The sequence below is a fragment of the Vicugna pacos genome, chromosome 26 (genome assembly GCF_048564905.1).
Source record: "Vicugna pacos chromosome 26, VicPac4, whole genome shotgun sequence".
Classification (NCBI taxonomy): Eukaryota; Metazoa; Chordata; class Mammalia; order Artiodactyla; family Camelidae; genus Vicugna; species Vicugna pacos.
In genome coordinates, this window is record NC_133012.1 from 15,634,226 (window position 1) to 15,657,714 (window position 23,489).

At 39.9% G+C, this 23,489-nt stretch overlaps 1 protein-coding gene across 2 annotated transcripts in view; it reads left to right on the forward strand.

The window, feature by feature from the left end:
• SLC7A2 (solute carrier family 7 member 2) overlaps positions 1-23,489 on the forward strand; it is a 60,951-nt gene that overhangs the window by 31,383 nt on the left and 6,079 nt on the right. Inside the window, exons 2-10 of one of the 2 annotated variants that reach the window (XM_072950391.1) lie at positions 7,996-8,386; positions 9,022-9,177; positions 11,379-11,544; positions 12,706-12,839; positions 13,789-14,011; positions 15,847-15,986; positions 18,969-19,071; positions 21,337-21,542; positions 22,519-22,685. In XM_072950391.1, coding sequence (XP_072806492.1) covers positions 8,011-8,386; positions 9,022-9,177; positions 11,379-11,544; positions 12,706-12,839; positions 13,789-14,011; positions 15,847-15,986; positions 18,969-19,071; positions 21,337-21,542; positions 22,519-22,685 — 1,671 coding nt within the window. In that variant the 5' untranslated portion in view covers positions 7,996-8,010. Of the gene's footprint in view, positions 1-7,995; positions 8,387-9,021; positions 9,178-11,378; positions 11,545-12,705; positions 12,840-13,788; positions 14,012-15,846; positions 15,987-16,212; positions 16,350-18,968; positions 19,072-21,336; positions 21,543-22,518; positions 22,686-23,489 lie in introns of those variants that run through there. The other variant, XM_015249314.3, reaches the window with a different exon arrangement.

Sequence of the window (23,489 nt, forward strand, 5' to 3'; positions counted from 1 at the left end):
TTCCCCAAATATGTCTTTGTCATGGAATCCCAAGATCTTACTTTTTTTCTTCATTTCAAGCACCATCTGATGCTCATGACCACACTTTTTTTTTTGAAAACTCACTCCCCCTTTGGGTCGGAACTTCTCCTGGTTCCTTCTACCACTCCTGCCTCTACTTTCCAGCTCCTGCACAGGGGAGGGGATTGTTCCTCTCCTTGTCCTCCCCCTCCCCCTCTCCCTATTCCTTAGATATGTATACCTCTGATGTTTCATTTTCTTCCCTTTTCATGCAGTCTCTCCCCGGGTGATACTGTTTATTTAGTTATCATCCCTGTGCTGATCAGTCCCGAATCTCCTGTCTTCTGTGCTCTCCTGAGCTTTGTTGAGGCCACAGGGCCATTCCACACATTCCTTAAAATCAGAGTGGTCCAAAGGGACCTCCTTCTCTGTTATTCCTTATTTAAATGAAGGACACACACACCATCCAGCAGCTGTGGGTCCCAAGTCCACACAGTCACCAACTCCTATGTTCTCCACCGCCGAAACAGCTCTGTAGCCCATCCATTTCTCTTCACCCCACTACCCTACCCTACAGCCAGTCCCAGTCCCTGGTCCCAGTCCCTGGTGCCTAGATTGTCAGTTGTCTGTTTACCTTTCTCCTTAACTCCAGTCTTGCTCTTTCTCATCCCTTCCCCATAATACAATCAGAGCAATAGTTGTCAAGTCATATCTCTGGCTTGAAGTCCTTCAGTGATTCCTACTGACCTCAGGGTCAAGTCCAAGCTCCTTGCACAGCCTGGGGGCCCCTCTGCTCATCCCTACTTCCCTCTAGCTCTTCCCCCAGCCCTGGGGCTCTGCTTTCTGTGTCCTTGGCATTTACCATTCCCTCTGCTCAGAGTACATGCCGGATTCCCCATCACTCCCCTCCCACTGCACATGTCGATGGCTAAATCCAACGCATCCTTGAAGCAGTCTGTCTCAGATTAGATGTAGCTGTCTCTAAGAAAGCACCTTGGACCACCTGAAACCCAGTCAGAGTCTGGATTAGGAGCCCCTCTTGTGGGTCCCCCTCCTTCCCTTGTGCTCAAGCATTTGGTTCACTCTGTCGAGCTGGCCATTGTCTGTGCCTCCCAGTCCACCGTAAGTGCCATGAGCGGGGAGTTTGGCAGCCTGTTTGTTTCAGTGCCTAGCAATGTGCACCAAAGTATTTGTGGAACTAATAAAATTAGCAGAAGTACTTTTAGGAAAGTTGCACTTTTTAACAAAAAAATAAACCACTAACACTTAAGTCTTCAGGCAAGGGTGTTGGGAGACTTCTCTGACTCAGGAAACTCTAAAAAACCTTCTCCGGTCTGGTCAAATATTTCCAGCGCTTCCTTCACTATCTCTCCCCTCATTAGGTGGATAATTGCTCTACTACTGGCTTGCAAGTATAACTCATTGGTGAACAAAATATCGTAAATGTCTTTAGTAAATGCTAAAGAACCCTCGTTCGCTGTTTCTGGGGCTTTGACGAGGTGGAGGATGCTTCTTGCCCAGTAATGGGCACTGGAGAAAGAGTGGTATCCAGCGCCCAGGTCGGCTGTGTGTCTAAGCAGAATAGATTTTTCTCTACCTTATATAAAGCCAGTCTTCTTTCAGGTGGAGGGTGTGTGTCTGGGTGTGTATAAAGGACAGGCCTAATGCATATTAAACTCTCTGATGCCTTGTTAGAGAAAAATCTTAACAAATTCAAGTGATTTCATCAGAACATCTGCTCTCAGAAGGAAGAAGAATGATCAGGACACCCAAGAGAAATGGCAGGAGGTGGCAGGAGACTTGCAGGGTTGAAACTGGGGGAGGAACTGGTGGGGTTGACCTTCCTGATACCACCTTAGCCTTCATCAGTTGCCTCTGGGTTCAAGGGACAGAGACACCACTCAGGATGGCTCAAGCGAACAGGAGGTTGGTTGAAAGGATGCTGAGGACTCTCACACACCCAGCATCAAGGATAGCAGAGCCTGACCAACTTAGTCATGTTCTTCAGATTTTCAAGAATATTGAGCGACCATACCCAGTCTTTGGGTATTTAACCCAGAGTCGTGTGTCTGGTCCAGTTACCTGTGGCTTCGAGGGTGGAAGGACAGTGCTGTGAGGAGAGCAGCTTCTCTTCCAAGGTGGTCTGGGCCAGCAGGTGATGACAGGGCTCTCCAGCAAGGAGGCAGTACAGCCTGGTGGCTGTGAATAAAATCCTTGGAGTCACACGTGCTGGTCTCACCCCTGGTTCCACATCTACCTGCGATATTGGCCGACCTTTCTGTGCCTCAGTTTCCTCACCTGTGCTATAAGAGTTCTGATCTTACAGGGATGTGGTGAAGATTCATGAAAAGAATAAATTAAAAGGGCTTAGCAAGCACACAGTGAGTGCTCAACACACGTTAGCCATTTTTATTAGCATAGCACTTTCTAGGGTAGGGACGGGCATGAAGTAACTTTGGAAAGGGGATCTCCTGATGTTTGGAAGGGCATGTGTAGGGTGACTGGGCTTCCCAGAGGGCGCTTCCTTCAGTGGCTGCATGGGGAGTGGGGACAGGTGCTACCCTCTGGTATTTGGAGTGATTTATTAGCCAGAGATTGTGCAGACCTGATGGGAATGGGCATCAACCTGGGGCTGAAGTGCCACCAGGACTCTTGCTGAGGGCGCGGGGCGCTGACCAGGCAGGGGCTCCGGTTACCGAGCTCCTGAAGGCTCCGCTTTCTTCTTTTCTTTTTCTTTTTTTTGACTTCCCCTCTTCTCCAACCCTAAAAACTAAAGTTGGGCACTTAAAATTTTAAGATGTTCTGCATCTGCTTGAATGAGACAGCTAGGTTGGCCTTATTCCTGTATTCCAGCCTTTAATAAAGTAACATGGGTTGACATGTTTTGAAGCACCAGCTGACTTTATAAGCTAGAATTCATCCATCAGCTGTTTGTGTTCTTGGATGTCCTTAGAAAAGAGGCTTGTCCGGGTCTAGATTCTGTGTCAGAAATTTTGAAATAGTTTAACTTCCTGGCAGTACCAGTTTGATATAAAAGGGGAAAAAATCTAAGTGTTGCTGCTGCAACATGTGTGACTTTATAGTGGCCTCAGTTGTATCTTTCACTTTTACTCATTTCTACACTTGTGTTCACCTGTAGAGAAAACTTTGGAGGAAGACGTTCAGACATTTTGACTGGGATAAAAAGATAAGTTTTGGACCAAATGTAAGTGAAACGTATATGAAGGGATATTTTTGTTTTCCAGGAAAATAAAGATTTTAGGTTTGAATGCAAAAGTTTGTCGTTGCTGGTGTTTTTGTTTTTTACTAACCAAAGTGAACAGCTACCATTTGTGATTATCTTTTATGCTGCATTATGTTTTTGCTATATTTTTATGAGAATTAATCTCTTAAAAGTAAGTAAGAGGAATGAGAGAAAAGTCAGTAATTCCATGATATTGTGTCCATATATTTTTCTCCCTTTCACTAAATTATTTGACCTACAGTAAAATTTGAAAATATGTCTTCAAACTTTAAAGTTATAGAAATGGAACTGATGTTGAGTTTGGAGATTCCAAACCCGAAAGCTCTGGTGCAGAGAAAACACACATGCACACGATGGGGCAGAGTTCCCAGGTTTATTTGACTTAAGTCTTTTTCCCCTGTCAGTCCAAAAACAGAACGTGCAGATATCTCACCATGAGCCTAGCAACTCAAATGAGGAAGGAAAATTTGGTTATAATTCGGATGAGCTGATTTGTCGAGGATTTGTTGGAATGCCTACCCGCCCAGCTTCCTACAGCCAGTTTCTCCTGTAAGATTTATTGTCCGGGCCTGCGATACTGATACAGAGGATTATGTTTGAAATTTCAGCCTTTATTTAGGGGAGGAGGGGAGAGATTCATTTCTGTGCAACTAAATGCTACATCAAACTTTTGAACCATGAAAATCCAGGATCAACTTTTGGCCGTAATGAGCAGATTTTGAAAGATTTTTTCTGGTCAGTTGAAAAGAGTTCTGCTCTGTGGTCTTGTCATATCATCAAGGCTAGGGATTTATTTGACCTAAAATTCTCTGTGGTCAAGTTTACAGCCTGGATTGAAGAGGTTTGAGAAGGAGATAATTCCATTTTGCTGAGGAAGGAATTTCGCTCTTTGGCAAGAATTAATAGGGGCTACATCAGGGAGTTAGATATCTTGAAACTGCTATACTTACGGTTGGGGATGGGGAGAGGGGCCCTGGGAAGATCGGACTGTATCATCAGGCTCATTCAGTCCTGAGCTATTGCAGATCCCCCCATCCCCTCTGCTGGCTAATGCAATTTCGGATCTCAGCTAATATGTGCATTTTTCACTCCTCAGTAGAGAGGCCACTGTCTTAGCAATTAGTACAATAACTGTTTATTGAAGAAAGATACATATCTGGTTTCTGATATCATCTGTGACCTCTTACGAATGTTAGTTAGAGCTTTTATATTCTGAGGCTCAGGTCAAGGGTAGGAGTGTTGCCTGGGCCTCTTCCCAAAGTCTGGATCCTTGTCCTTTACTACAGTTATGTCGGTTTCATACTCAGGACCAATCCTTGGTCACGGTAGCAATAGCTGACAGTGGGTGTGATGGCATGGGTCGTTGTCTGCTCTCGGAAAAACAGTCTGCCCTCCAGAACAAATAGAATCACCTTCCAAATCCCTGCATATTCTCCCTGCATAGGTATTTGTTGATGCGACAACACACCAGAGCCCAGGCACGGACAGTAAAAGCAGACCTGAGTCAAAGAATGAGTGGATTTTTTTCAGCAATGAAAGAACCTTGTGGAAATGAGCATAAGGTTGTCATAAACACTTTACATAAGGAGCATATCTTTTTAAATGAAACTTTTTAAGAAGTAGTTATCAAGTTATACCACTCATATTAAACACAAATATCTTATTTTTTTCTCATCCCCCTCTACCTTCATATGTCAGTCTATCTCCACAAAAAACACTGTACAAAAAAGCACAGGATTCTTCTTTCTTTATTGACTAAGCTCTGTATTCACCTGCTAGGATTTAATGAATCTGTAACAATGATTCACTAAATTGACCTAGTAGGTTTCTGCATTGCTTTTCTCCCATCCCATTATATTTCTGCAGAGTTGGTTTTGTGTCATAGCTTTTGCAATCAGTATTTTATCAGTTGTGCGTAGTTAAGGCTGTTTGCAAAGGATGTTGCATAACCTGTCAATTTGGAGAAGAGTTTCTGACGTCTGCTTTTCTGTCACTCAGAAGCAAATGAATGTTTCACAAATGGTAGCTTTGTCTTATTTCCTCAGGGCAACACAGAAAAACTGACCGTGAAACACTTCTCATTTTTAATAGGAAAGAGGCAGGAGGAATCAGATCTTATCTGATTAAAGCTATACATTTCTGGAAACAGTTCTGCTCCCCATGTAATCTGGAGTGAATTAAATTCCCTTTTATACTGATGTGATGAGGGCCACTCATTTATTCATTTTGGATAACTGTTACTGTAAAAGTTTTCACTATTTTTAGCGCTTCAAAGAAGGTTTTTTTTTTCTTTTAAAAAATTTTTGTTGTTTTGTGTGTGTGTTGGGGAGGAGAGCTTAGAAATTTCAAAAACAGTCACGTGACTGTATTACTAGAGAAAAGGATTAAAAACACCAGAGCTCACCCACAGTCCTACCACTCTCCTTTCTTCTTAGTTTTTCTTCCTTCCTTCCTTTGTAATAATTGTAGAATTTGCCTTTTATTCATAAAATTTAAGGTTAATCAATCACTGTATCAAGTGTTTTATGTAGTTAATGTAGTAACTAACAGGTCTGCCTCATCTCACATATCAGTTATTCCCAAAGTTGTGTATGACAAGTCCCATTTTCACAAGATCTTAAATCATTACTAAAATTCCGTGGGTCTTCATATTTCAACTGAGCATTATTCAGTTGGCAGTTATCTAATTCTTGATCTTTGCACAGCTCTGCTGTGTAAAAACGCTTAATGTTACTGAAGGTCAGCATTTAGTAAAGAGCTTCAGTCCCCCTCCCCCGACCTCAGTTGGCCTTTGTTTAACTCCAGCTTTTGACTTGATTCTTAAGCTGAACACTTTATTTCCTTATCTTGCAGATGAGTTATATGAGAAATAGCTACTTAAGGGCTAGATCAGGGTGGAAGTTGATACACATTTGGTTTATGGAAGTACTGATAGATTTTGGCTTTGGAAGCACAAATATTGCAAAATTGGAGGTGCCATCTGTATTTGCAAAATTTTCAGCAAGGATTTGTGAAGTGTCATGCTTGGCACTCTGTCAGGTGGTGTGGAAGATACTGATGTGTAAAACTTTATTTTTACATTCAAGGAACTTTTCACTCATTGTCATTTTTCTTTTAGTTTTTTTCTGTATTCTTTGAATCAGCTGCTTGCAGCATTGACGACTTGCATTGACATTGATGTGTGAATGATGTTCGGTGAGTTAGCTTTATCTATGAGGCTTAATCTGAGACTGGAGGATTCATATCTCAGAAATGTCTTTCTCTTATGAGCAACAAGTCATTTAGATTCAGCATAGAACATTTACTTTATGTATTATTTTTCAATAAAATAAGTTTTCATATTTAATAATAGTTTTCTTTTATAGAGATGAAGGTTGAAAAATGTTCAAGGGTGTATTTTATAGACTAGAAAGCTCTAAGTTCTTTAGAAAAGATGTCAAGCTGTGATCTAATGAGTTCAGGTTATATTATAATGAATATAATGACACTGAGGAGGATAACATTCAACAGCTGTAGATCATTGTACAATAGAAGTGGTAAATACGACTGTGACCTTCTAAAAGTTAAATACATTTAATTTTATTGACTGATAAGCTGCATATACTATTAAATTCCCTATTCCTCAGTTATCTTCTAGTCTGCTGAGTTTTATGTCTCTGTAGACAAGGCCATATAGGGACTTTTAATTTTTGTATTTCTTTTGCACATAGGTTGTACAAATTCATTGGAGACAAATTTTGAAACACATATTAGCAATATAATGCATATTACATGAAATACATAGAAAGATCTACTACCCACAGATCATTACTGTTAATATTTTGGTATATTTTGTTTCACATTTTTTACTGTAATATGTCTATTTTTTTTCTTACTAAAATCCATACTTTGTTTTATAACCTGACCATTTTTTTTTTCAGTGGTAAGTTGACTGGGCCTGTAAGGTATAGGAAGTGAGACTTTCTGAATACCTTCCTCATTCCATTTAAAAAAGAACATATCATACTCGGCATAGCCTTCAGGTTTATTTATTCATTCAGAAATCTCAAGATTGCATGTGTGTTTCATTCCAAATTCATACTTAAAGCATAATTCAGTAGAAGTTTTATTTAGGAAACTCCAAGCATGTTTTGGGGCAGTTTTTTTTTTTATTCTAAAAGGCTCCACATGAAAATGAAACAGAATGAAATGAAAACGGAGCTCACACATGTTTGATAAAGCTGCAGAGTACATACTACTGACGTCTACCTGCTAGACTGCAAGTCCCAGAAAGGGACAGGACCACCTGTGGTCCACGCCATTCTAGACATCATCTCAGCACAATCCTGGGCTGTCATAAGGCCTACAAAACATGAGTTAAATGAATAATTGAAGAAAGAGAGAGAGAGAACCAAAAAGATGAAGTGATTTAACCCCTTGCTTGCAGCTAGGACAAGTGAGCCATCTCTTGGAATGTATTTCCATTAGCATATCTTTAAAAATGGCAATAACAAAAATGAACAAAAATGGCATGCTTTTTTAATCGCCCAAGCCTCCTATCTCTTTGCTCCTCAAATGAGCCATTTGTGGCAGTCACTTACAAAAGGCCGCACAAGAGTGAACTCTGAGAATTTCAAGCTTTGGCCGTGTTCACCCTCCCAACGGCTCCAGGCCACACCGCCGGTCACACAAGAAAACAGTTCAGGAGCCGCAGCTGGACCACTGTGGGGTTGACACACATCAGCTCTTACCTGCTCCCTTCTCGCCGGCAGGTTGCGGTCCCCAGGATGATTCCCTGCAGAGCGGCGCTATCTTTTGCCCGATGTCTGATCCGGAGAAAAGTCGTCACTCTGGACAGCCTGGAGGATTCCAAACTCTGCCGCTGCTTATCCACCATGGACCTCATTGCCCTGGGGGTGGGAAGCACTCTGGGAGCTGGAGTCTACGTCCTCGCTGGGGAGGTGGCCAAGGCCGACTCTGGCCCCAGCATCGTGGTTTCCTTCCTCATCGCCGCCTTGGCGTCCGTGATGGCGGGTCTGTGCTATGCTGAATTCGGGGCCCGGGTTCCCAAGACTGGCTCTGCATATTTGTATACTTACGTCACTGTCGGAGAACTGTGGGCCTTCATCACTGGCTGGAATCTCATTTTATCTTATGTGATAGGTATGTTTCCCAGTCAAGCTCATTGTATAGAATGGACAGAATGGTAGCAATAGCACCCCTGAGCCAGAGGCCTTAGAGTGTCGTTGCAGGTCCACGTTAGCTAGTGACCTGGCACTCAGGGTGTCACCTGATCCCTGCGTCTCATTTTTCTCATCATTAAAATGTCTCCTTAAAAGTAATCGCAAAATTCAGTGATTCTGCTTCATCCCTTAATGTGCCTCTTAGTGGGTTTGAAAAGCTGTTTCTTAAAAAAAACGATAGTTTTTAAATGCAAAAAAAGTTACCTGATTCCACAGTTATGGACTTGAGCATTTGATTACTGTTGTATAATTATACAATTATCAGAGTGGGGAGGGTATAGCTCAGTGGTAGAGTGCGTGCCTAACATGGACGAGGTCCTAGTTTCAATCTCCAGTAGCTCCATTAAAAATAAATAAATAAACCTAACTACCTCCCCTTCCCCCCAAATTATTTTTGTAATTACACAAGACAGTTATCAACAAGACAATTTTATATGTGATTAAAATATTCGATTCTGTCTGAACTCACCCAGGTTTATCCCAGAATAGAGAAGCAAATTATGTTAATTTTCTCCCGCTGACCTTGTATTCTCTGAACGTTCTGTGTTTTGGAAGGTACATCAAGTGTTGCCAGGGCCTGGAGTGGTACCTTTGATGAACTTCTCAGCAAGCAGATTGGTCAGTTTTTTAGGACATACTTCAAAATGAATTACACAGGCCTTGCAGAGTATCCTGACTTCTTTGCTGTGTGCCTGATACTACTTCTAGCAGGTAAGAAAACCAGTTACATTTTTCCCTAAGATGAGCCGGACTAGTTGTCCCAGGTAAATAGGTTACCACTGAACTTGGGACCCACCCCCAGGGCTAGGCAGCATATTTACACACATAAATTGCTATCAGAGATCTGTGGGCCCGGTCACAAGCTGGGATCACATTTTCTGTCATGTAATGGTTGTGTTTCAAAAATAAATCTAAATTATTTGGATTGATAGAAGTAGTACTTCTGAGTAAATGATACCTAGGATGCACTAAATAATCAGGTAAGGCATATCAATTTTATAATATTCATTGGAGATTTGCAGGAATGGCAGCAAAGTTTCAGTAAGGAAGAATGTAAAAATTTGGGCATTACTTCATCTTATTAGTTACAACTAAGGGTATTTGCAAGCATACTGTTTCCAGAAGAAATTATGTCTTTCTGTTCATACCTATATAACACAGGCATCTGGTTGAAAAGCAGGCATATTCAAACTACCTGTCATTTTTTTAAATGTAGACATTATAGAGACAAACCCATTTGATAGTAAAATTTTCCCTTTTCATATGTTTTGTAGTTTAGAAATACAAGGGCATTCAAGTCAGAGTGACCGGGTTTTCAATTCTACTCTACTGCTTCCTATCTTTGGAACACTGAGTGACATAATCTTTCCATGACTCAGTTTGCTCATCCATAAACTGGGAATGTCAGTGTCTACTTTCTACAGGCTTCTTGCTTGATACATAGTAAGCACTTAGATGGCAGGCAGTTGTATTCTGTAGGCATAGTTAATCCCTGCTGTCCCTTCATATTGTCTGAATTATTTGAACATTTTCTATTTTGATTGTCACCCGTTACAAGCCCTCCTGTTTAAACCCATCAAGGACGGCACTAAGAATAAAGTCCATGTTTGTTCCTACTTCCTGCTTGATAGACCCTTGCTTTCCTGTCCAGTCTTATCTCTAGCTACTTTCTCCCTGTCCTTCTATAATGAAATTTTCCCCCATAATATTACACTCTTAAAAAAAAACTTTAACCTTTAAAAATCTGTTAACTTAATGTTTTATATAGGGATAGGGTTAGGGATGTGAACAAAATTTATCGGTCCAAAATGTTTGGCATTTTCCTTCTAATGTCAAGGAAAATTACATCAGTTGTTTTTCAACAGGTGATAAGTTTTGTTTGTTTTGGTTTCTCAACAGCGTAGCTAACATTCAATTAGTTACATCATATTTTATTTAGGGGTGGTTTCAATACCCTTAAATATTCAGCTTTCATCCCTAAACAATGAGAAGCATGTAGCTATGACACAGTGACGATCATTAAATTCCATGGCAAGACTCAGGTGTTGGCCTGCATCGTGCATCCTGTGTTCATCGACCATCATGTCTTTACTTTAAATATAGGCTAAGATTACACGATAACTTTGTTCCAAGGAACTCTGAAGACAAAAAACTTCCTACTGTAATCCTTACTTATATTGCAATGCCAAGTGTCTTGTCAACTGAAGCTGTTGCTTTATTAAAGATACAAGGGAAGCGTGTGCAGCATTAGATGAGGTAGTCGTTGGTCTCTAAACTCCTGGCGGGAGGTAGCAATCTCAGAATGGAAAGTGCACCTGGGGTATTGGAAAACATTTATAAAACATGGCAATGGCTTTGTCATTTTCCACAGTGTATGGTGCCATTTAGTGTATAGTGTGTATTTCCAAGGTGTCTAGTGGCTCCTAATCTGACAGATAGTTACAGAGTCAATAATTGTACTGACCATACAATAAAAAATAAAGCTACTAAGATGAGAACTGATTTAACAAAATGTTTTTGGCATGACAATGGAAGAATTATTTTGTTGAACATATTCAGTAAATATAAGGCAGACAATCTGACTGACCTTTTACTTTCAAAATTTTGCAGCCATTAACCTTAAAATGGCTTTTTAGAACAGTGTTTCATTCAGATTAAGTTACTTTCCCTCTACCTACCCATTGGTGCTAATGGCCAAAGTTACTACATTTATTTATTTATTGGCGAGTGTAGGATCTCCTGACTTCTGAAACCAGGTTGGTTTTATTCACAGTTAGGTAAGAACTCTTAGCAGAAAGGGATAAATGTCACTTAAACATATGAATGCTGGGGAAAGATATCACTGCCTCAAAATGCTGTTGCCTTTTCCTAAAGTTTATAAAAATTAAAATACTCTTTTTTTTTCCCCATAGGTCTTTTATCTTTCGGAGTCAAAGAGTCTGCTTGGGTGAATAAAGTCTTCACAGCTGTCAACATCCTGGTCCTCCTCTTTGTTATGGTTGCTGGGTTTGTGAAAGGAAACGTCGCAAACTGGAAGATTAGTGAGGAGTTTCTTAAAAACATATCAGCAAGCGCCAGGTAAAATATTTGGCTTTTTTCCCTCCTATTTTGATTTTTTTTTTAATTTACCTACTTTTGTTTTATGTTACCTTTTTCCTTTAGAATAATGGTTCTCAAATTGTTTGCTTCAGAGAACTTTCTGAAGGTCTGTCCTAGTCCAAGGCTCCCCCCCCACCCGCAAACATGAATGCGTAGGTGTGCTTCCCATTGAACAGCCATTGAAAGCCGTGCAGCTGCTGGTTCTGAACCTCAGTCTTGGCTCCAGGTTTAGGGGAAGAGCAAGGAGAGAGATCCTAACCATTGGAAGAATATTTTTCCTCCCAAAGGTTTGCCACCTCTAAGTGACAATATTTTTGAGTCACAGATCCTTTAATCCTTCCTTTGGGAACACCATTTGATTCCACTGCATTCTTTCAACCTTGTAGTAATTTTCAGGTCTTCTGGGTTTTTTGAGAATGTTATTGGTCGCCTAAGCAGAAATGTCTATGCATTTCACTTTAAACCTGACAATCTCAAAAATAATTATATATAGAAAGTTTCACCCTAAGATTTATTTCAGCATAATATTCCTATGTGTAAAGAAAAAGATTACAAAAATGTCTATTACATGAAGTGATATACATGGTTTTCTTTACATACATTGATTGTAGTCATTCTGATGAGGCAAAAATTTAGTACCCTCTGGTTTTATACAATTTTTAACATGTGATAAAATATTCAACTTCAGTATTATTAATCAAGCCCAGAGAATTTTGTTTCACCTTGTCAAATATCTTCTTAGTAAAATTTTAAAATATACAGTCTTCCCAACTGTACATAAGAAGAGAAAGTTTCTTGTCTTATTTCAGATCATGGCTCATGTATGGTATGGGGGTCTCTGCTCTTGGAATCCTGCCTGGCTGTGAGCTCCAGCCAGAGTGGATCTGAGCCCCCTGCTTATGCTACTGATCAGCCTCCAGCTGAGTGTTAATAACCCGAGAGGTGCCATTGTTGGCAACACCACCACATCCTCTAGGATTAGGTGGAAAAAAAATTACAGTTTACTTTTAGTTTTGTACACATCAGTTTCAAAGAGATGATGAACACATTCACCTTCCGAGGATGTAGTTTGAGACAAATCACTTGAAGAAGCAGTTTTTTATGAAAATGACTTTCCAATGTGCTTCTCTTCTTCCTTAGGGAGCCGCCTTCTGAAAATGGAACAAGTGTCTATGGGGCTGGTGGCTTTATGCCTTACGGCTTTGCGGGGACTTTGGCTGGAGCTGCAACCTGCTTTTATGCCTTCGTGGGATTTGACTGCATTGCCACAACTGGTAAAAACAGCCTTGGCCCTGTGTAGAAGGAAAAAGAGTAATATGGGCTGGTTCTAGAACCACCTGTGACACCTGCTGTATATGATAAAAAGAAACTTAGTGAAACTCTGAGCTTTGGTTTCCATATTGGTAAAATCGAGAGAGCAGTACCCACCCCTCAGATGTTATGAAGAGCACCTAAGATATAATGTGTTATTAAAAATGCTTTGAAATCTGTCAACGACTTTATAAATATTGGCCATAATTGCTACCTTTAACCTTCCATTGGGAAATGCTGTCACAGTGCGTAGCAAATGATGATCATGCTCTTAAATTGTTTCTTCTTTAATTGGACAAACTATATCGTGGTGATTCTTTCCTCTTTATCCTGTACAACAAAGCATCCATGCCACAATCCCTCTCTTAAGTGCTTCATCTTGGTTCACATTATTGCACGGCCTTATCATTGACCATATTTTGGGTGCTTCAAATGCCAAGTCTTACTAGAAAGATCCAAAGTGTACTGTTTCGTATTGAAACTGGAGTTTAATATAAATCGATGTGCTAGGTAGAACTTTATCTTCGTAGATACGGAAGCCTTCATGTTTAAGGGCCTACAGAATGCATCACGTGTAGCCTCTGTGGATGAATCATTGGATGCAGTGGATGCAGGCTGCTGTTCTACCCCTAAACATTTCATAGTGCTGGTGTATCGTGTTTCTTCTTTCTGGAAACGGGACACTGAGTGTCATGATTTCTTGCTTTCTCTTCTTGCCTTTCTGGGCTTTGGGTCTTTGTGTGACAACAGAGCACCCTCAGTAAGAGAGAAAACTTCACAGGGAATAGATGGAGCAAGCTGAGAAAATAGAAGGAACAGAAACAGAGCAGAATTACTAGGAAGGAGAAGAATTCGTGTCTTACCTGTTCGTGTTTGGTTAAATATGGGAATCTTGTGTTTATGTTTCCGTAGGTGAGGAAGTCCGGAATCCTCAGAAAGCCATTCCTATTGGGATTGTGACTTCTCTGCTTGTTTGCTTTATGGCCTATTTCGGGGTCTCGGCAGCTTTAACACTTATGATGCCATACTACCTCCTCGATGAGAAAAGCCCGCTTCCTGTAGCGTTTGAGTACGTTGGATGGGGTCCAGCCAAATACGTCGTTGCAGCGGGCTCCCTCTGTGCTTTGTCGACAAGGTACATTGCACTGCCTTTGGGCAGGGCTGTCTGGGTTACTGCAAAGGTAGTCAGTGTCTAAAGAATTGCTTTTGTATGTTTTAAAAGTAATCCTAATAGGAGGAACATGTTCTAACAACTATTTATTCTCTGAATAGTCTGCCCAGCATTGCCATCTCAAAATCCTAAGTGATGAAAACTTTTCCCCCATCAGTTAAAAGTCAGTTTTTCAAGATAGTGATGGTCAAGCTTCCATGGACATACATGGCATTTAAACACACATATATACTTCATACATTTTTATGTATGTGTGTATTGTAAACTTTACAACGCTTATACTAGTATGTTTCCGTGCTGGCTTTGGTGTTAACTTGCAGTGCTGTAGACAGTTGAGACCTTAGATGCAGACTTGACATCTTCGGTTGTAAAATAATATCAGGTCTGCATGAGTGGAAGCTATGTGTGGTGGCATTGTTAAGTGCAATGTTCCTTTTACTATGAAACACTGAGACTTCTCCTCTTAGCACTGATCAAAGTGAACTTGGTCTAGAAATGGAAATTACTGTCCTCAACTTAATGGCGGAAATTCATAGTATCTATGTGAAAAGAAAGGAGCAGTTGAACCTCAAGTGTTCAGATTTTCAGTAGCTACCTATTTTAGTATTTTACAATTAGTTTCTCAGGTTTCCTGAGCTACTCATATTTTAAATTAACATGTGATCGTAAGGTATTTCATTTGAGTTTTATACCGCGCTATACTGTAGATCATTCTTACCAAGGGAAAAGTCATCTCTGCCTGATACTAATTTTTGAAGTGAAAATAATTTTCTAAATGTCTGAAATTGGAGACATTTTTTATTATAATTCATCAGCCTAGCTTTGTTTTTCTCAAAATCCCTTTTGTTTTGTATTCAAGATAATATTAAGTAGCAATTAGAAATTACCCCCTTGATTTCTCAACCATCTGCCAGTGTTGAGTTTTATTCTGAATAGTTTCAGATAGTTTCCAAAAATCTGAATTGTGAAGATACCATGCTACCATGGTCTTAGAGAGAGATGGACAAAGATTTATTTGTAGCAAAGTCAACCCAGCATTATTAAAAAATGAAGAAGATGGATTTTTTAAATAAAATATTTTACTTATTTTCTCTTAAATGGTTATCTTTTTATAACTAATTCATGTATGGAATGATGAAACCAGTAAACACACAAGTAATTCAAGACATCAAAAGCAAAAATAATTTTCTTAAATTTCACTATTACTAACATGTAATTGTGGCTACTTCTGAGTACTTAATTTACAGTGAGTTGACTTTTTTTTTGCCTTTTTCTGTCTTGATTATCTTATGATGCTGAGAATTATTACTAATTTGATCAAAGATCATGTTATATAAGGAAAAATAATGGTAAAAAATATGAAAAATGTGTAATTGAGTAAATGGAGTGACTGTACTATAAAATTGTTACTTAATCTTCAATTACATATTAATTTATGACTTTCACTTTCTGATTTATTGCCACTAAAAATGTCTTAATGATATCATTGGTTTTGGTTTCTCATTAAGTCATAATTATTTAGATTTAATTCAGTAGTAATCATAGGCCTGCACGAATTGTTCACAGCACTGTTCTTAGTCTGCTCATTGTACTGGGCAGGCATCTGTAACAATAATAAGTAGCACCATGGTTAATTGGCAGATATTTTTAAATGCTCAGTCGTAATGTGTTTTAGAAATAACAAGACTTCCTAATCACAGCTGTGAGGCTGAGTTTTACATGATCACTTAATCTCAGTTCTGGGTTATAATCCTGCATGAATGTGTTTGCCATACTGCATGTGTTTGCTTTTTATTCAGTCTTCTTGGATCCATTTTCCCAATGCCTCGTGTAATCTATGCTATGGCGGAGGATGGGTTGCTTTTCAAATGTCTAGCTCAAATCAATTCCAAAACGAAGACACCAATAATTGCTACTTTATCATCGGGTGCAGTGGCAGGTGAGAGAGAGTTGACTTTTATTAAGTAAAGGGGGATCTTTTTTCATCAAGGATTCTGAAAAAAAAAAAAGGAATTTTCTGTTTTGTTATATATAAAGATCAATAGCTTTTTGAACTATTTTGAATTTTTTTGGCATAGGTTCTGTATTTAGTGTGTCCTATATTTACCCATCTAGAATAAGAATTGTAATAACTCACATGTGGATTATGAATTTTTCTGTTCTAGTCTTCTGGGCTCTATGTTTCCTTTACCCCGAATTCTGTTTGCCATGGCCCGGGATGGTTTACTCTTTAGATTTCTTGCCAGAGTGAGTAAGAGGCAGTCACCAATTGCTGCCACATTGACTGCAGGGGTCATTTCTGGTAAGCTTTACAATCATAGGATTCTTCAACATTGGACTTGAGTGTTTTATGCTCATGCATGGACTTATAAAGAGGGTCTGCTTGCTGTGCATGTAAGTTAAGAACAAAATCACTGATAAATTAGGGTATGAACATTGGGATTACATCAGCAAATTGTGCTGGTGGTGGTGGTGGTGGTGGTCTACTGAAATTCATAACTAACCCTTTGGGATTTTTTACTATTTCACTGTCTTAACCTTTGGGGCTTCTAACAAATGTGCAAAGGGTTGTAATGGTTCTTCACTATATGTCAGATATTAAATGCTTTTCAGATTGATGAACAAGCACATAAAATTATATTATTGACATGTAAAACGTTAATTAAAGAATAATTACTTAATTTTTGAATTATTAATTAAAAATAATGATTCGGTATTTTCTTTTATGTCCAGGATTTAAGTTGAATACTGCTAAAGGACCGTAGGAGTTTTGAAAAGCTGAAGTTTACCCATTCTTAATTAAATATAAGAAATGTCAAAGATAATTTATACTTGGTCATTGTTATCACTGCCCTCAGTTGGGTGGCCATCCCCACTTCCTGGGCCATCACGGTCCTCTAAGAGTTACTAACATCCATATCATCGGAAACCCCGTTAGGAATCTATTTTTCCTTTCAGCAGTTTTGGTATTAAGTCATGTTTAAAAAAAACCCAAACTGCAGATGCCTACCTCTTGGCATGTCATAATATCCATGTAAAATGCCTTTGGCCGGATTCTTACTCCATGCAGAAATTTCAAAGAAAGTTTGCAGATCGAGAGAATGGCCTTAAAAGCCCTGTTACAGGGAGCAAGAGAAGGACTTTAGCAAACTATACAGACGAAACAATCACCACTCTTGGTAGTAGAAATTCAAACCAAAAATGATAATTTTTTTGAGCCTCTGAATTGTTGAGAAATCAGAGTATACTAATACTTAATTATATATGAAACAGGGTTCTTCCAGAGTCAGAATTTGCTCAAACACCGTCACTTCATAAATGGTTTTTAATAAATTGGGTACTTTATTAGATAGATGTTGGAAAGTCGAGTCACTTATTTTTTAGTGCTTAGGTTTTTGCCCCTATAAAATGAAGTTTGCTGTAGACAATTTAAAGCCCACTTCATGATTAAAAAGTGCACTAGGATATTAAAGATACTTCATAAATTTTGTCAAAGGAGAACATACATTATTTACTCCGTAAAAGCTTTTATTTTTTCCAGTAAGGTCTTGCCCACTAATTCTCTACTATGTATTCAGAATTTTTAAAATGTATCCTTCTTCCGTTAGGAAGATTTAATTTGGCAGCAAAATAAGATGTTGAAATTAATAGTTAAAACAAGACAATTGTAGCATTTTTAATGCTCTAAAATATTACATTTTTGTTGTTTTGGTCTCACATCTTGCTTTGCTAGTTTTTAACTTAGATCAGAGTGTTTGTCTGGATAATTAGTCATTTTCTTCTATTTTGGCCACCTTGTCTTGGCTAGCTGTGATTCTTACAAAATATATTGAAAATTTAATCTGCCATATAAGTATACTAGCAGTGGAGATTTTTCACAGTGAGGCATGAGGTATATCTAAAGAAACAATGTGGTATTTATGGAGGAAGTAAGGGCACATTGATTCAGCTGGAACTCTGTTTCTACTTCGTAGTTGTAACCTTGCTAAAAGTTAGCCTGTCTATAAACAGAGGATAATAATCCTATGAGGTCAAACCGTGTGAAATTGCTGGGGTTTTGTTCAAAAACAGTCAAATATTGGCCATTTTACATAGCTGACCTAAATAATTTCCCCTGTCTCATAGAATGTTTGAACTGAAGATAAAATTGAGATCATAGAGATATGAAACTTGCTGAGATGTCTGGAATGCTCTCTGAGTGCACTGTGGTGTTTTCTATTTACTGTGATAAGTGTCACTATTTGGTAAATTCTAGTTAATATTATCCCTATTTTGATGTCCCAGTGGAGGAAAAAGATTGCTAAGTTCAAGTTAACTATGTAAAGTATACTTTGCCTCTTGAGATTATTGAGACTTGGGGCAGACCACAGATTGATCGCTCAAATCTAGTGAGAGTATGTGGTTTTAATCAGAGAAGAATTCATTCACCTTCTATCAGAAACATAATTTAATTGGACATTATTTTGTATACGATATAATTCAAAATGCAGATGGAAATTGAAATGATTATATAACATCCATAATGAAAGCTCTTCTGTTTGAATTCTTCTATGGTTTTTTTTTTTTTAAAAGGAGCCAGCCAATATTTCTTAGCAATGTTTTCCTTCTGAAACATCAAGGGAGAGGAGTCTGTCATACAACATTTTCACTCTTTGTCAGGCCACTATTTCCTAAGTAATCAAAGTAGATGTGTTTTGTACTTGATAGATAGTTGAGGGTTTTTGAAGTTTTATTAGCAGTTTATAGGACCTGAGGAATATCTTATGAACCGTGAGAAATACACTAGCCATACTTTATTTGACTTATCATTGGTACGAAAACAGAAAAAAATGCACACCGCTTGTCCCTGACTTGAAAGTTATCAGTCATGTGGAATTTTGTCCCAGGCCATTGTCTTCACTGCTCTTTCTCCTCCCAATAGCTGTGATGGCGTTTCTCTTTGACCTGAAGGCCCTCGTGGACATGATGTCCATCGGCACCCTTCTGGCTTACTCTCTGGTCGCAGCCTGTGTTCTCATCCTCCGGTGAGTTGTCCTTGTGGCCAGATGATTCTGAAGAGTGTGTGTCACATGGGGCCCAGGAAGTAAGTAAAATTAGGGCTCGCTGACCTTGCTTCCAAGGAGCTAGCAGAGTTCTCACAGAGGTGAGAGGCCACAGACATAAAAACATCAGTACAAAGTGTAATCAGTACATACTTGGTCCTTAAGCAAAGAATCAAATATAATTGATAATTAGCAATAGATTGGCCTAATCTCTGTGAACAAGTTCTCATAATGCTTAAAAACACTGGAAAATACTGTTTTTAGCCCTAGTGAGCCAACTTGCTAAACTTTTATACTAAAGGTTTAATCACAGAGGCACACACACATGTAGGCAAAGGATGGAAAAGGTTGTTTACAATAGTCAAAAAACTAAAATAAACTAAATATCAATAGTAGAATAGTTAACCCACTCCTGGGCATATATCCAGAGGGAACTCTAATTTGGAAAGATGCATGCACCCCAATGCTCTATATACAATAGCCAGGATGTGGAAGCAACCTAAACGTCCATTGACAGATGTCTAGATAAAGAAGTTGTGGTATCTATATACAATGGAATATTACTCAGTGATAAAAAAGAATAAAATGATGCCACTTGCAGCAACAAGGATGGACCTGGAGATCATCATTCTAAGTGAAGTAAGCCAGAAAGAGAAAGAAAAATATCGTATATCACTTATATGTGGAATCTGAAAAAGAAAAAGGAAAAAGAGGACACTAATGAACTCATCTACAAAACAGAAACAGACTCATAGACATAGTAAATAGTCTTATGGTTACTGGGGAGAAGGGAGTGAAAAGGGATAAATTTGGGAGTTTCAGATTTGCAAATGATAACCACTATATATAAAAATAGATTAAAAAAATTTATTCTGTCTAGCACAGTGAACTGTATTCAATATCTTGTAATAACCTTCAATGAGAAAGAATATGAAAATGAATATGTGTATGTATATATGCATGACTGGAACATTATGTTGTACACCAGAAATTGACACATTATGACTGACTGTACTTCAATTAAGAAAAATAGTAGAATAGTTAAATAAATGAGGGTACATTTATTCAGTGGACTCTTCTATAGCAAATAGAAATGATATTTAATTATATGGAGAAATCTTTCAGTTTCTGGATGCAAAGCTTTAGCATCTGAAATTATTTAAGTAATAACATAAATTTACATGAAGAAATGATTTTTGCATATATATATATATATATATATATATATACACACACACACACACACATATACACACATACATGCATCTATGCCTGGCTGAATGCTAGCAGTGATTCACACTGGGTAGTGGTGTTATGGGTGGTTAATTTTCTTCTGTATACTTTTGTGTATTTTTTCCTCAGTGAATGTGTTTCTTCTTTAAATGGAGGACAGATGTTACTTTTAAATTTAAGCAAAGGCTTCCCAGAGGGAAAATAGAGCATGCTGGGGAGACCAGGGCAGATACTAGGAGGTGAGGCAGGCTGATTTCTTGAGGCCGGCTGAAGAGAAGAAGGATCAGTAATGAAGGTGAATGGAGTGACAGAGTGACTGGGCGTGCCAGTGCGGGCGACACTGGAGGACTCGGTTGGGAGAGTGGAGGGGAGGAGGCCAGGGAGGCAGGTGGCAGTGAGGCCCTCGAATGCCCCATGGAACACTGTTACTCTGTAGCTGATGGTTAATGCGGCTCTCTGTGCTGTTCTCACGAACTATATCTCCTTTGGACATAGATATTTCCAGAATAATCATCCTATGTTCACAGTTGCCTTGCTTTAAAATGTGACTCTCTTCTGCATCTAATATACATAACTATCTTTTTTTAACTCTTATTTTTTATTGATGTGTAGTCAGTTTACAATGTTAGTTTCAGGTGTACGGCAAAGTGATTCAGTTATACATAAACATACATTTTTTTTTCAGATTCTTTTCCATTACACCTTATTACAAGGTATTGAATATAGTTCCCTGTGCTATACAGTAGGTCCTTGTTGCTTATCTATTTTACATATAGTGATGTGTATTAATCCCCAGATTTGGTGGCTATCAGAGGAAATTCTGAGTTCCCCCAGATATTTCACTGAGTGGGTGTGTCACCTGGCTCAGCGCCCCCTGGGGCTGCAGCCACGAGACGCGTGGATTTACTGCACAAGCTGTGAACGTAAATGTCTCCCTTCGAGTTTTAGGTGCTGGTGTCCTTTGGGCCACGTGTCTGTTTGAGAATTAAAACACAGACCTTTATTTGGGGATAGGTACCAGCCCGGCTTATCTTATGAGCAAACCAAATGTTGCCCTGAGAAAGAAGCTCTGGGATCGTGTGCTGACACTGCCTCCAAAAGCGAGTCCCAGGTCACTGTGCTGCCCCGACAGGGCTTCAGCCCCCGAGCCCTCTTCTGCCCTTCGCTCCTGCCCACACGACAATCCGCTTCTCTCGTGAGCTTTCTCGTAGGATTTCTGGGTAAGTCGCCTTCACCGCGCACATGACAAACACCCAGCGGGTGTGGGAGGTGAAGCAGGTGCCATGTACAAGAGGACAGGAGGACATGGTACCACTACCCTGAGTCCTGGGGTTTGCACCTGATGGGTCACTAGGCGTTGAGGTCATCTTTATAATAGCAGGATAAATTAATCATCTCTTGGGAATTGAAGAAGAAGGGAAGAAATTCCCCAAGGTGAGAGGGTAGAAGTACAGAACTGGTACATTTCATCGGCTGTGAGGGTGCTTTGTGTGGGAAGCAAAGTGCACCTGCCAGTAACTGAGCCGGGAACCGAGGAGACTGGGAGGCAATGTAGCAAATCCCGTTTGCTCACCCACAGTTATGTCATCATTCATGTTTTCTGCAGCATTTGCCGAGGGTCATCAGTGTGCCAGGAACTCCGCGGGGCCCTTGGGATAGCGAGGGAGACGGTTCTTGCTCTCACTGGGCTTTACAGATCAGGATGAGAGCACACTGGAGGGACCCCTAATGCAGACTTGATGGGCAGAGAGAGGGCGGGTGGGCGGTGATGTCACTCTCTGAAATAGGGAGGAACGATGCACATCCCGTGTTGTTTGTTTCCATTGACGGTCAGTGTTTACAGCAACTGAACACGAACAAACTTGCTATGTCCCATCAGACAAAAGGGAAGCATCCACCCCTGACAACAGCCCATCAATCCATGTGACAGCATCTCAGACAGGAGCAAGTGGGAAGAAAAAGCATGATGGCCGTGCTGGGGTGGAGCGGGGTGTCAGCTTCTAAGGAGGAGACGTTCATGAGAGAGCAAGAAACCAGGGGAAATCAGCCATTTCTTCCCAGAAGGAAAAATGAGAATCTTAGCATTTGGCAAAGTAGACAAGATAAGGAACTCGATGTCTTACCAGAACAGACTGTGTGAACTGGGGAGTCTGGGCGCAGGGCGTGTACTGACTTTGTTTTGCGAATGTCTTGCAGCATTTCTCATTCTGGGCCTGAGTGTTCTGACCACGTACGGGGTCCGCGCCGTGGCCCGGCTGGAAGCCTGGAGCCTGGCTCTTCTGGTGGTGCTCCTCGTCCTCTGCGTCGCCGTGGTGCTCGTCATCTGGAGGCAGCCCCAGAACCAGCAGAAGGTCGCCTTTATGGTAGGTGTAATGAGCACAAGAGACCCTACATATTGTGCCCATTTCCTCTTGTTTATTAGTGTTTGTGAATTGTTTCTTTAAAAAGACACACGTGCACACACGCGCGCGCACACACACACACGCACTTCTGATGATGCCAACCAGTGAACAAGAGTGTCACCATTCCTTGAGACTCCTCTTTGTCTTATACGTTCTCCCTACATCGGCTGTCTTCCTGCCCTTCTCGAAAACTTGAATGTCCCCCATCACATTAGTCTGTATGATAGTGAGCGAATTTCTCGTCCAGTACTCTCCAGTGTCAGAAGAGTAAGGAGGATAGTTTATTTATCCCCTCTCAGGAAGATTATTTCCCCCAAAAGCCCTTCCCCTGCAAGTGAAATTATCCTGTTTGAACTAAGAGTGGCATTCAGGTTGAAGAGGGCTTCCTGGAGGGTACCCCCTGAGAAGCCATGAGTATCCAGGGTTCAGAGGCCTCGCATGCTGACGTCTGAACTGAAACACTAAACTCAAAACTAAACTAAAACCTAAAACCAATTGCATCTTGGTGATGACGCAGGAGTTAGCGGGCTGGGAAAAACCCTCTGTTGCTTTGGGCTGCAGTAAACAATGTAAAATACAGTGCCCCTTTCAGTATTTGCTAGATGAATGCTTTTTTTATTCAGGTTGTCCTTTTTTGTAAGAATATAAACTTAACTGACACAGTGTGAAAGTTGTATATGTCAAATTAGTTGCCACATGTCAGAATAACTGGGGGAATGTGCCTTCAAAATTCGAGTATATTTAAGAAGATGTTTTCCTCTCTTA